Below are 13,499 nucleotides of genomic sequence, written 5' to 3'. Positions count from 1 at the left end.
TATCTTAATGGAGAAAGAATTGAGGAAGTCAGCAAGTTTGAGTTACCTGGGATTCATTATTAATGTGAAGAATTGCTGTTCAGAAGATGTCAGAAAAAGATTAGGAATGGCTAAAACAACAGTCAGAGACCTGTCTAAAATCTGGAAGGATGGATCTATCTCCATGGGAACAAAGTTGAGGATTTTGGATGCAGTTGTTTTTCCAACAGAGACTTATGGATGCAAGATTTGGAACCTAAAGAAGTCAGATAAGAAATGGATATCTGCTTTTGAGATGTGGTGTTACAGAAGGCTGTTGAGGATATCATACACTGAAAGGCGTACAAATGAATGTGTGTTAGAAAAGATTAGTAGAACTTTAAGGGTCCTTAAGGATATTGACAGAAGAAAGTTAAAATATTTTGGACACATAGAAAGGATGGAAGGAGGACTTCTCAAAACAGTAATAGAAGGTAAAGTTCCTGGAACAAGAGGCAGGGGTAGACCATCAATGAGATGGATGGATGGCGTGTGTGGAGTGACTGATCTTCAGAGAGTTGAGGCTGCCAGAAAGGCAAAACAACAGGACTACATGGCGAGGCCTAGTGTGGAACATCATCGAGCATCGGAGTGACCATACGGCATCTGTAGATGCCCAGTGAACACAGAGAGAGAAACTTACAATTCAAATAAAGACTAAGTATTGCTTTACGTTGTTGTGACGTTCTATTTTCATGTTGTGTTCTAATCCGCCATCTTGTTACTAGTCACTTTCATATAATAAAACACAACTAATTGTAAATTGATCACTAATCCAAGGGTAGTGAAATTTCTATTATATTGCGCCACTCTATCCTTAGATAAGTCTATATGAAACAGCACGATCAATTCAAAGTTAGTTAGCAGTCCTTTCATACAATCAGGCTGAAGTATTTATTTTCCTTCTGCGATTCCCGCTAGATTCGAATTTTTGTGAACGGTGCAGTAAAAAGAGATTCAGGCTGAGACATCACCAGAAAAGAAGTCAAACTAACAGGATAACTAGGGAAGTACCAGGTTGACCTAATTGGTGTTGCTGAAACAAAGAAGGCAAAAGAAAAAAAAGTGAGATGGTATATTCACACAATAATAATCAGGAGTAAAGGAAGGAATGGATGTAGTATTGAACACTTATCATGAGGATCTTGAATTGCAGGCAGTATCAAGCAGTGATTGGGACAAACAAAATGGAAAATTAGATATTGATACTTATTTATACCATGTTCCCACAGAAAGTGCTTCTAAGGAAGAAATTGAGGAATATTTTAAGTCATTAGAGCAGGGATCGGCAACACGGAGCTCGCAGGCACTCAAGTGCCCACGAAGTATTTTTAAAGTGCCTGCCACTGTCCCAGATATTGAAGCATCAAACAACCTTAAAATTTTTTAGTGTGCATGCGAACCTCACATCACTAGTAATGGGTTACACGCTAGTCTAATAGCCTGAATTCTTTTCTAGGGGCGACAAAGTGACAATCAGTTGTTTATTTAATATGTTTCTAATAATTTTATCTATTTATATTATATTTTTTACAACCCATGATGGATAATATAAAGAAAAAGATTTATAACTTTAACACCGAGTGGCAAGAACAATTTGGTTTTATTTATTTTAAGTGAAAATGTGTATGCTTGTTATGCAAGAGTTGACTGCAATGACAACCAATGGGGCTCCGGAATGAAAGGAAAAAAACATGAATTTATTGCGTTATATAAACATGACCATTCATTCCCAAAATTTACATCATATCATTGCATCATCCACGAGGAAACATTATGTGTAAAAGTAATACCTTTTCAACATGTAATACAAGCAGTGATGAAAATTATAAATTTAATAAGAGCTGCATCAATGCAAAACCAATTATTTAAATTACTTTTACAAGAAGAGGATATGAAATATGACTATCTTCTTACTTATACAGAAGCGTGATGGCTTAGTAGAAGAAAAATACCCAAGAGGTTTTTAAATTTAGTACCTCAAGTGAAGGAGTTTCTAATGTCGAGGAATGAATCTTGCTTACAGTTAGAAGATAAAACATGGTTACTTGTCCTTGGATTTCTTATTAATTTAATAGGAAAATTTAATGAATTAAATTTGAGATTGCAAGGAATTTTGTATTAATAAATTCATTTAAAATAAATATGTACTTTATATAAATATGTATTGAATGTACTTTATGCTTGCAACTTCCCCTCCAGCAAAATTAAGGTAAAGTGCCCTTTGTCATAAGCCAGCCATTTGGGGTGCCCTTTTTAGTGAAATGGTTGCCAATCACTACATTAGAGTCTGCAGCTGACATAATGAAAAAAGCAAAGTTGATTTTTATTACAGATCTTAACAGTAGAGTGAGAAATGAATACCAGACATACAGAAATGTTTTGGGAAAATTTGGAGAAAAGAGCTAATAAAAATATTAAGCACTTGTTGGATTTCTCTTCAGGATTGGCCTAGTCCTTACTAATCCCATTTTCCAACATAAAGATGTACACAATTTCACATAGAAGATGCGAAAAATAAGAAAAGGCTCATTGATTATGTTACTGTTGATAGTGATATCTTCACAGTGGTTCAGGAAAGGATTATACAGGGGATTTGAAATAGGAAGTGATTCTATTTATTTAGTTTTGAGCAGGATAAAATCAAATATCATAATGCAAATGTAAGAAAGTTTAAAGAGAATCAAAGTTGCTGCTTTCAGAGAACTGTAGACTCAGATATACAAAAATTAATTAAAAAAAAGTTTGAAAATAATCAAACCTTAGAGGCTCATTGGTAAAACATTATTCCACCAGGGGAGTATGTGGTAAAGTTGTGTTGTAAGGATAGAAAAATCAGAACTCCCTCGTGGACTCTAAAAAGTTAGGCAGTCTCAGAAAAGAAGAAAGCAAATCAGAACATTTTCTGAGAGAATACGGAGAAGGATGTAAAAAGCAAAGCAATGTGTAAAAACAGCTAAGCAGAAGCTATGGTAAGACATTTATAAGAATGTAAAAGAGAAGTATTAAGTGGCAAAATGATTTGTACTACAGCATTCTGAGATGATAAAAGTAACAATAGAACTGAAGATAAAGATATCCTATGTTTGGAGTAATTATTTTGAAAGACTGTTACATGAAACAAGAAGTGACAGAACAGTGGTAGAAAATATTTAAGAGGAATGCAATCAGGAGTACATATCAATACTTGAGGAAGAAAGCTATCAGAAATCTGAAATGGTGGGAAAAACAGCTGGAGTAGGCTATATAAGGTGTGTCATCCAGGTGGCGATTTTACAGTTGCTGATGTTACAAATGTTACAGAGATGCAAACAAAACAGTTGAGGTACAGGAACAGGTGGTGTTCAGCATATTAAAAGATATGAATGTGAACACAGCAGTGTGGACTGGATGGCATATCAGCCCATGTACTACGTGAATGTACAACAAAATTGGCATTGCCTCTGATAGTGTGTTCAATCTAATTCTCATCTCTGGCAAGTTTCTAAGGGAATAGAAAGAAGGTAAGATGGTACCATTGCATAAAGATAGCTTCAAGAAAGAGGTAGAAAATTACAGACCAATTAATATATTGGGAGTGGTTGTTAAAGTATTGGAAAAGTTGGTTAAAAGTAAAATACAGCAGTGAATGGATACGGATGCAATACTCTATAGTGGGCAGCATGGCTTTGTATAAGGTAGTTCTTAGTAATTTATTCACATTTATGATAAAGTGACAGTAGAATTGGATAAAAGTAATGGCTATACCATGATTTGCCTTAGCTACTTAAGTCATTTGTGACTTAAATAGCTAAGGTGACTTTTTAAGGTGGTTAAATAGCTACTTAAGTCACTACATGACCTAAATAGCTAAGGCAACTTGGGGATGCTGAGAACTATCCTTGTAAGCTCTCAGGTCAACTTACAAAACTTTCATAGTTTCTAGAAACATTCAGCTTTGAAATAATGTTGGATCTAATATCCATTTTGCTGATGTAATTATAAATTATTTATTTCTGGAATTTTTCATTTTATATTTTTGGGCAAGGGTTGACCTTGGATAACTGAAACCACGGATAAGGAGGGAAAAAAGAAAAAGACTATGGTATTCCTAAGCAAAAGTCTTGCATTGTTAAAAAAAATTTTGTTAAATTTTATTTTCTGGAGTAAATTAAGTTTATGAATCTAATCTTTAGAGGTACCTGTGGCATAATTAAACTTAATAACTTAACATGTATAAAACCAAGAGTAATAACTTTAATGAATTAAAGGTACAAATATTTCTTACTGAAAGTAACAGTACATCATCAGTGTGGAACAAACAGTTAAAGGAATGGAATACAAAGTACAGAATAGTCGGTGGATTACCAATTAAATTGTTGCTGCGTGCCAGAAGATTAATTAATAAAATATTATTAAATAATTCTTTAAAAATAATTATTTCACTGATGGTTGCATAAGATAAGAATCTCCCAAACTTTTGGGAGAGAGACGGTCATTTTGATTTAAATTTGGCCGATGTAAAAAGGCTTCGCAACTTTCTTTAAAAAGGCGTTCATATTTAAACCTGCATCTGTGGAGAAGACAAGCTTTATCCCATTGGATATTATTTAGTGTCAATGCTATGTTGTGCTAGACCAGACTTATGAGGTTTCATGTATTCAATATAATACTGATGTTCCTTCATTCTTTTTTCCACAGAACAACCTGTTTGTCCAAAGTATGATAAATTAAATTCACATGGTATCTGGTAAACTCTGGTACTTTGTCAACAAGTGTCTATCAAAAACCTACCTTTACTGGCAGATACATTCATCAAAAGTCTGCTCATCACTCCTCTCAAAAAATCAGCAGTATCAAATCTTTAATTAATAGCGCACATAAAGTGTGCTCCTCTCCATTAAGCTTACAACAAGAACTTTTCACTATATAAAAAAAAGTTAATAGAATCTAATGGTTACAACCCTAATCAAATCCAACAGACTGCAGAGTTCGAATCCCTTATATTTCAGGCATCTCAGAACCTATTGGCTGAATTTTGAAGAAGTATCTTATTCTCACATATTTTCCTATCAACAAAATTTCTAATTTGTTGCCTCTACAAAAGACAAACTGGTACCTCTATCATTGGCTGGTGTTTACTACCAGATACCATGTGAATGTGATTTATCATACTTTGGACAAACTGGCCGTTCTGTGGAAAAAAGAATGAAGGAACATCAGTATTATATCGAATACATGAAACCTCATAAGTCTTGTCTAGCACAACATAGCATTGACACTAAACATAATATCCAATGGGATAAAGCTTGTCTTCTCCACATGTGCAGGTTTAAATATGAAAGCCTTTTTAAAGAAAGTTGTGAAGCCCTTTTACATCGGCCAAATTTGATATCGAAATGACTGTCTCTCTCTCTCCCAACAGTTTGGGAGATTCTTATCTTATGCAACCATCAGTGAAATAATTATTTTTAAAGAATTATTTAATAATATTTTATTAATCTTCTGGCACGTGGCAACAATTTAATTGGTAATCCACCGACTATTCTGTACTTTGTATTCCATTCCTTTAACTGTTTGTTATACACTGATGATGTAATGTTACTTTCAGTACGAAATATTTGTACCTTTAATTCGTTAAAGTTATTACTCTTGGTTTTATACGTGTTAGGTTATTAAGTTTATGAATATTATATAACTCGTTTAGAAATGTTTCTGTTGTAATGAACGTCAATTTTTTAAATATTTAATTTTTTATGTGAATCCTAACAATGAAAGGTTGTACACCTATTACACATTTAGTACTGTTCCCAGTAAACTATGCTCTAGAAACTAACCAGAGAAATTTTAAAGCCACTTCAGTCTTCTAATAAGTAGTCTGTGGATTTCACAATGAAAATTCAGCTACCATCTAAAGAGTTGAAAGCTTTAGTGAGAGTATTCAGTGTTTTTTCCATAAATGATTTATCTTTTAAAAGGTAGATTCCATTCCTTATTTTTCATACTTTTATCTCCCAAAAATTCTTCCTCTTTGAAAATAGAATACTATCCCAGATTTAGTGGTTCTGTAACACTAAATAACAAAGTGCTTTTAAGCTTTGTTTTTGTTTTTCACTTCAGTTTCCTCTTATTATCTCTAGTTTATTATAATGTATTTTTAGTTTTTCCTGGGAATGGATTAGTAAGAAAGTTACTATTACATTAATGGTGATTTGTCCATTTGCCAGAAGAGTTTGTACTAAAAAAAAAATTTTTGAAATTTGTTTCAACATTGTGACAATTATATTGATATAGGAGATTGTTTTAATTGCATTTGTAATTTTACAGATATTCCTTCCAGTGAACAGCAACACGAACAGCGTCAAGATGAAAGTACAAGTACCCAAACAAGCACTGCTACCACTACCACAACCACGACCACCACTGCTAGCACCAATGAAAATCAGGGTCAAAATGGAAGAACGAGATCTGAACCAAAGTATATCTACCAACAATAAATAGATTTTTAATATTAATAGAGATTTAAACATGTTTTTATTTAATGGCATTTCCTTTTGAAATTTTTTAAGACTATTAAAGTTGTCTTAAAAAAATGTTTAGATAGATGTGTGTGTATGCACGCTTACACTGATGGATGTGACATAAGAGCTGTTTACTAGATGTTTGTTAATTTAGTTTATTAGATGTCTGGGAAATTTTTATGGTTAGCCCACATGAAATTTGTTCAACTCACAACACATTAATACTGTGGGTATACAGAAAGTTGAGAAGAAAGATTAGAAAAAAATCTAATGATAAACTTCTTATCATTAGATTTTGCAGACCTATAGATTGTGATCTACAGAAAATATGGAAAAAAGGCTGTTCAAAAAGGTTAATACCAATATTGGATGAAAAGAAAGAAAAATTGGTTTTGTGGATTTGAAGGGTTGTGTTGATGCATACATCTTAATAGATTTAGAGAAGATTACTGATTACTAATAAACAGTGAAATACTAGGAAGTCTATAAAATTCACATAGCCAGAAACTAAATATCTGATGAAAGGAAGTGGAGTAAACTGTAAGAGTTGGCCGTTAATCAACCTAATCATTCTCTTCCGTACTGAGTTAAAAGTTTTTGTTGAGCTCTTAGGAGCACCACCCCAAATGTTAGCATATATTCAACAGTAGGAGGATGGATTTGTGATTTATATATAGTTAATAGGCTTTCATATGTAAAGATTCTAATGAACAGTAAACCTTGAGTGAAAGTAAACTTTTTTTTTTTTGTTGTTGTTTTTGCAGAGGAAGTGAAATGTTTATATGTTTATGCCAAGCAAGATGGTGATTAAAGTTATTCCAAGAAGTGAATTTGCACCTTGTCTAGAGAGTTGTATGACATCAAAAGTAAAAGTGAAAAGGTCCTTTTTATAAGAAATAAGACAGGACTAAGTTTTGTCAATTTTGAAAATCAAATTTGAATTTTACTGAATAATGGAGTCAGAATTTAGGTTTGTAGAAGTAGATACTCTAAAGTTTACTTGATTTGTGTGGTGTACTGCTTGTCAAATGAGAAAGAGGATCAGATTGTGCTGTTATGAGCAAAAGTGTGAATTGAATTTGTAGTTACTGCAGGTCATTAATATAAAGAAGGAAAGATAGTTGCTGAAGATCCAGAGCCTTGAAATATCCCAGTATTAATGGTAGTTTGAGGATAAAAATCTGTCCACTAATACACAATGTATGATTCACGAACATTCATGCCCACAGCAAGATTTGAACCTGCAGCCTTTTGGCTGGAGAGTGGATACGCTAACCATTCAGCCAACTAGACTAGCTTTCTACTAAATTTTCTGGCATTTTTCCAACAGCAAGTGATATAAGCAAGAAAGTCTGCTGTTAATTGACAGTGGTGTGTAATCCATTGTGGTAGTCATTTATTAGTGGAGAGGCCTCCACATAGTATTAAAGTTTACTGTTGATAGCATGAGAGCAATGTATTAGTTGGGTTCATGGTAAAGATGTGTCACATTCTTAGGAATAGACTGGATGTAGGTGAATTCCACGTTACAGGATAAATATCATTGAATAGGAAAGTATAAAAAGTTTACACAAGACTGGAGTTAACTTTGAACAGACCTTCAGAGAAATGTCATGATTAAAAATGAGGTAAGTCTCTTGCATTTTGTCCTTTCAAAATTAGTTTCTGTGTGCCTGATAATTTGTGCACCTCTTTCTAATTTAAGTAACAACAGAAAAGGAAGATGGAGATTTCATTGAACATCAGTTTAAGATGCTTGATTCTTCTCTTGAAAAGAGAAACACTTGCCTTTGAATTGTCATCTGAATTGCTTTTAGAAATATTCATATACTTAAAACTATTGATGAGTATGATTGTTGAAGCAATGAATATAGATGGAGTGGCCTGTATGTCAGTAATCTCATGTTATGCATATTAACTTGATGACATTGATTGATTAATCAGTGCATGATTTCTTCACCACTCTGGCATGGAGTCCATTCTTTGGGAATATGATTTTGATGTTTGTTTTCCTCTCATAAAGATGAAACTGACTGGATGCATTTGTAGTCAGAAAACAAGGATTTGGCTAATTTTTAGGAATCCTGACATTGCTGTCATAGGTAGACTTCAGTTTCCTTTTCTAACTATATTGGTATCTCCTATTTTAATTTCAAGTTTAATATAATTTACTTTAACATAGGCATTATAAATTAAAGTGATGTGTATACAATCTTGCTTTATGCTCAATTGAATATCAAGCAATCTCTATGCATCCTTCATTTCAGGCTGCTGGCTTTGCAACTTGAATATGTACTATATGAAGCTCTGCATATACATTTTTTTAAAATTTTTATTTTTTTATATGATTCCTGTTCATGAAAAATTATAAAACTATGATATATTAGTATTCTGAGTGGGCTAATTGATAAAATTGATAAATTATTTGTGTTACAAGGTAAGCTGTGAGCAAGGGTATCCTTTCTTAAAAAATGCTGCAATCTTGAGATTTCCTTGCTCGCAGCTTGCCTTGCAACACAGATAAGTTAGTGATTCTACTGGTCTTCTTAGTTACTTCTTTCCTGTGAAGGTTTAATCATTTTAGTAATACTTCCACAATCTCAAGATTATTCCTAACTTGACAGAGTTGAAGGAAACAATCAAATCTCCTGGTGCATATAATATCCAAGTATATCAGTTGTCTGTAATCACCTTTGAGCTGCAAAGTGTGATCTCACTATTAATATCTGTTGCATCACTTTATCTCCAGTTTAATGTTATCTCAAGTATGGATCCTCGACTATCCCATGTAGTTTTAAATGTTGCAAAGTGTTCTCTTTGCTGATCATTTAACAAACCAAAGTGATGGTTTAAATTGCAAATTCAATACTCTTGTTGCTAAACAAAGTCCACATCTTACTGCTCCAGATAATTGGGTAGTAAAACATCTCAGGATGTCCTTTAACTGAAAGCAATAAGAATTTTCTCACTAAGGAAACTATAACAAATTCATATCCTTTGGATATGAATTTGTTTAGTTCCTAAGAGGATACCTTACTTAGATTGCCTCTTTAATATTGAATGAAATTTATCCACTCTCTCCAGTGAGGATGCCAATAAACTTCATCTGGAAGTTTCATTTGTGCTACTGTAAGCAAAGCTTCCTCCTCTAAACAAACATTTCCTTAGCAGAAATTAAAGATTTACCATTTTTAAGATGCAATAGTCATCTCATTATTACAAAAGCAGACAAAGGAAAAAACCGTGATAGTTAAGGACTGCAAATTACGAACAGAGAACATCTCTTTTACTCTGTTACAGATCAGCTTACCATGAACTAGATCAAAATCCCAATAATGATAACTCAAAAATTAAACTTGCTATTTGGAATTTAATTTTTTGTTTATTTCATGCTAATTATCATTATTTATGTTAATCACATAAATAACGTACATCCATGAATTAATTTCACTGTAGAAATAGAAAACGACAAAACAGAAACAAATTATACTACTCTACTGCTGGTCAGGTGAGCTAATTACTTCCATGTATCGAAAACCTACTTTCACAGGATGCTATATTCAACAGCAACCTGCTCACCATCCTTCTCAGAAGATTGACATTATTAAAACTTTGTTGTGCTCATATTATTTGCTTAACACCATAGCAACTATAGCAAGAACGTTTAAACATCAAATAATATATGAATCTCTGTGGCTTTTCAGAGCAGACTACACAGCATATGTTTGATTCCTATAATCCCTGCTCAAATCACAAGGAAACAGTACACAGAGTCCCTATCCCATACATTTCTGACATCTCCAAACCAGTCTCTAGAATTCTTAATAATAAGTATAATCTGTTGGCTATGTGTATTCCATTGAACAAACTGTCATTATGATTCCCATCTTCTAATCACTCCCCTCTCACTCTTCCTGGCATCTAACAAGTTCCATGTGATGACTGTCATCTTTCTTACTTTTTCTTGACATTCAGTAGAGAAAAGAATGCAAGAACACACCAGTATTGCATCATCAGTAGGAAATGTGAGCAGTCTGGCTCAAACATAGGATATCAACCACAATATGTTATGGTCTGAAATGCTCTTTCTTCATCATCTGAACTTGAATCGGAATTGACAGGCAGTCACTTCGATAGTGACTGCCTGTCACTACACTATCGAAGATATGGTAGAGTCATAATCATGCATTTTTAAGTTTTTAACTAATAAATAATACAATTAATTCATAAAAAATATAATGCCATGTTTCCTCAGTTATTCCTTTGCATTGTCTTATAACATCACATGGCTCTCACTGTTTTAAATCCATTTTAATCCATTGTCTAAGTTCTTCTTTGTATTCAGCTGCCTATTGCTACTGATGATGACCTTGTTTCAGATGACAATATATGGTCTTTGAATGAATATTACTCACTCCTTGTGTTATTGTGTTAATTTTATGAAACTTTACCAAAAAATTATCTCTAAAACAAGGAAAGATGGCAGGGACATTCTGATAAAACTGAACATGTGCATGAAAAATACCGTCAGAACTTAATATTACTAAAACAAGAAACTAGTGGAATCAAAACACAACTAAGAGAATTGGCCATTAACATTATAGGTGTATGTGACATTTGATGGGAAGGAAATAGAGATTTTTAGGATGATGACTTTTGTGTTATATATTCTAGATAGAAAATGGAACAGCTATAATACTTAATAAAACATGGGACCATGGAATAATGAATACTACTTACCTGAGAGAATAAACATGTTTTAAATAGCCAACAGTTGTCTATATGATGTCTGTTTGCCAACATCAGATGCAAAAGAGGAGTAGGGAGATGGGTAGACAGAACATAGGAGATAGAAGTTCTTATAGACTAGATGAAAAACAATGAAAACTGGATATTAATGAAAGATTTTAATGAGATGGTTGGAAAAGGAAGTGAAGAATAATTTTGAATTTTGGAATTGTTACTAGAAAGGTCAAAGGTGGAGAGGAAATCTTTACATAGCATGTATGGGATATGAAGAACTATCCAGGACACTTGATCACTGTTCATTCCTCACCTTATCTTGATGTACTTCATTATTAGTTATCTATATACCTAGATTCTGAATGAATGAGAATAAACTAAGAATATGAGATTTAGCCAACCGGTTTGTATTTTGTATGGGATTAAATCACAGACAGAGTTTAATCATGCATAGAGATTAAACTAGATCTTACTATTTTCATTGGAACTAGAGTAAACGGTGGAGTCAGCTACTGAAACAACAACAAAAATTCAACAGAAGTGACGATAGGCACCATCAACACAATAAGCATCGTTGGAATAGACGGGGAGGATCTAACAGTGATTACAGAACAATCCTGTCAACATAGCGGGCATTAATGAGATAAAGAAGACAAAAATAGGTGAGATATTCCTAAATAATAACTAAAAGTCTACATTGAGGCAATAGTAATCAGGAGAAAGGAATGAATAGCTATAGTATTCAACACTAAATAGAAAGATTAACTTCTTGAATTACTAGCAATTTCAACAAAGTGATGTGGGAAAACTTCAACATAGGAAATTCAACAATGAGATTCATATCTGTGGTTCAGAAGAAAATTCTATTAAGGAAGAAATTTCTATTAAAGAAGAAATTTGAGTGTCATTAGATTAGAGTTGACAAAGGAAAAAAATCTGAATCCAAACATCAGATTAGGAAATATCAAGACAGAAATATTTTGGGAAAATTTAGGGTAAAAGGTTAAGGCTAATAATAATGGTAAGAACTTACTGAATTCTGTTCAAAATGTAGATTAGTCATTACTAACTCCATGGTTCAACATAAAAATTAGTATAAATTCACCTATAGAGAAGGAGAATAAGTATGGAACTGCTGAATTTCTGTTCAAGATGCTGTCTGGTCATTACTAACTCCATGATTCAACATGAAGATGAGCTTAAATTCACCTAGAGAGAAGATAAAAAAAAAAAAAGACATTATGAGGAAATATCCTCATAATGTCTTTGTTTTTTAATATCTTTTAAAAAACATAGCATAATATCTTTTAAGTCACCACTTGGTGTTGCACTACCAAGTGGTCACTTACTCTTGGATTCGCTGATAGTTCTTCGGCATGAAACTCGTAGATCGTAGTTTTCGATCTTAGAGTTTCGCATACTGGCTGTAAAATAATAAGGGATTTTTTATCCCCTTAATTTAACTAACTTCGCCAGAAAATATAGCCGTTTGGCTTTTCATCTTAATTAAAGAATAGTCTTATTGAATATGTTATTATTGAGAGTGATATACAGGGTGTTTCAAAAAGAATGTCCTGATTTGAAAATTGTATATCTCTACAACCACGAACCACAAATGAATGCGACTTGTACCATGTGAACAGCCTTGGCCCAGAGTTTGATATGACGCTAGATACCACTACTAGCGCCTAAATAGCCACTATGCTTAGTTTATGAGAAGATGCATCTAGTCAACATAAGGCGTTTTGTGTTCTCGGGTCATTCTTTTTGAAACACAATGTATTTAGACAAGAGTATGCAAAATTTTCAGTGGAAGTAATAATTTAATTTTGAGCAAGATAAAAATGGGATTAGAATTGAAAATTTTAAAATAACCAGAGTTAACCATTTGACCGTTAGGTTCCAGTTTCAGGTATTCTACCCCAAGGTGTTTTTTATTTATTTTTTTATTATTTTATTTGAAGACTATGTGATTAACTAGATATGAAAAAGTATTTATTTACAATTTTTATGCAAACACTTTCAATGATCTACTAAAAAAGAATATTTAGCTAATAAATGATTTTTATACATGCAACAGTAACTAATAATCTGCATACAGTGACATTTCTTCAGAAGTTTTGAATAGTATGGTAGATTTTGAAGCATGGTGAAGCACAAAGCCCTACCTGGCAATCGGGGCACCACATACGAGTTTCTTTGTGAACCTTCTTTCCTAAAACTGATCTTATGCAACAA

General features: G+C 33.0%; 1 protein-coding gene across 6 annotated transcripts in view; it reads left to right on the top strand.

Annotated features, from left to right (window-relative positions):
* LOC150103864 (large proline-rich protein BAG6) overlaps positions 1–13,499 on the top strand; it is a 401,723-nt gene that overhangs the window by 207,183 nt on the left and 181,041 nt on the right. For all 6 annotated transcript variants that reach the window (XM_090396569.1, XM_090396571.1, XM_090396573.1 and 3 more), the window contains one exon: positions 6,325–6,475. In XM_090396569.1, the coding sequence (XP_090252695.1) occupies positions 6,325–6,475 (151 nt within the window). The remainder of the gene's footprint in view (positions 1–6,324; positions 6,476–13,499) is intronic.

Source organism: Typopeltis vanoorti, chromosome 8, assembly GCF_054136105.1.
Source record: "Typopeltis vanoorti isolate ZY-2024b chromosome 8, IOZ_Tvanoo_1.0, whole genome shotgun sequence".
Taxonomy (NCBI): Eukaryota; Metazoa; Arthropoda; class Arachnida; order Uropygi; family Thelyphonidae; genus Typopeltis; species Typopeltis vanoorti.
This window is presented reverse-complemented; position numbering and strand designations above follow the sequence as displayed.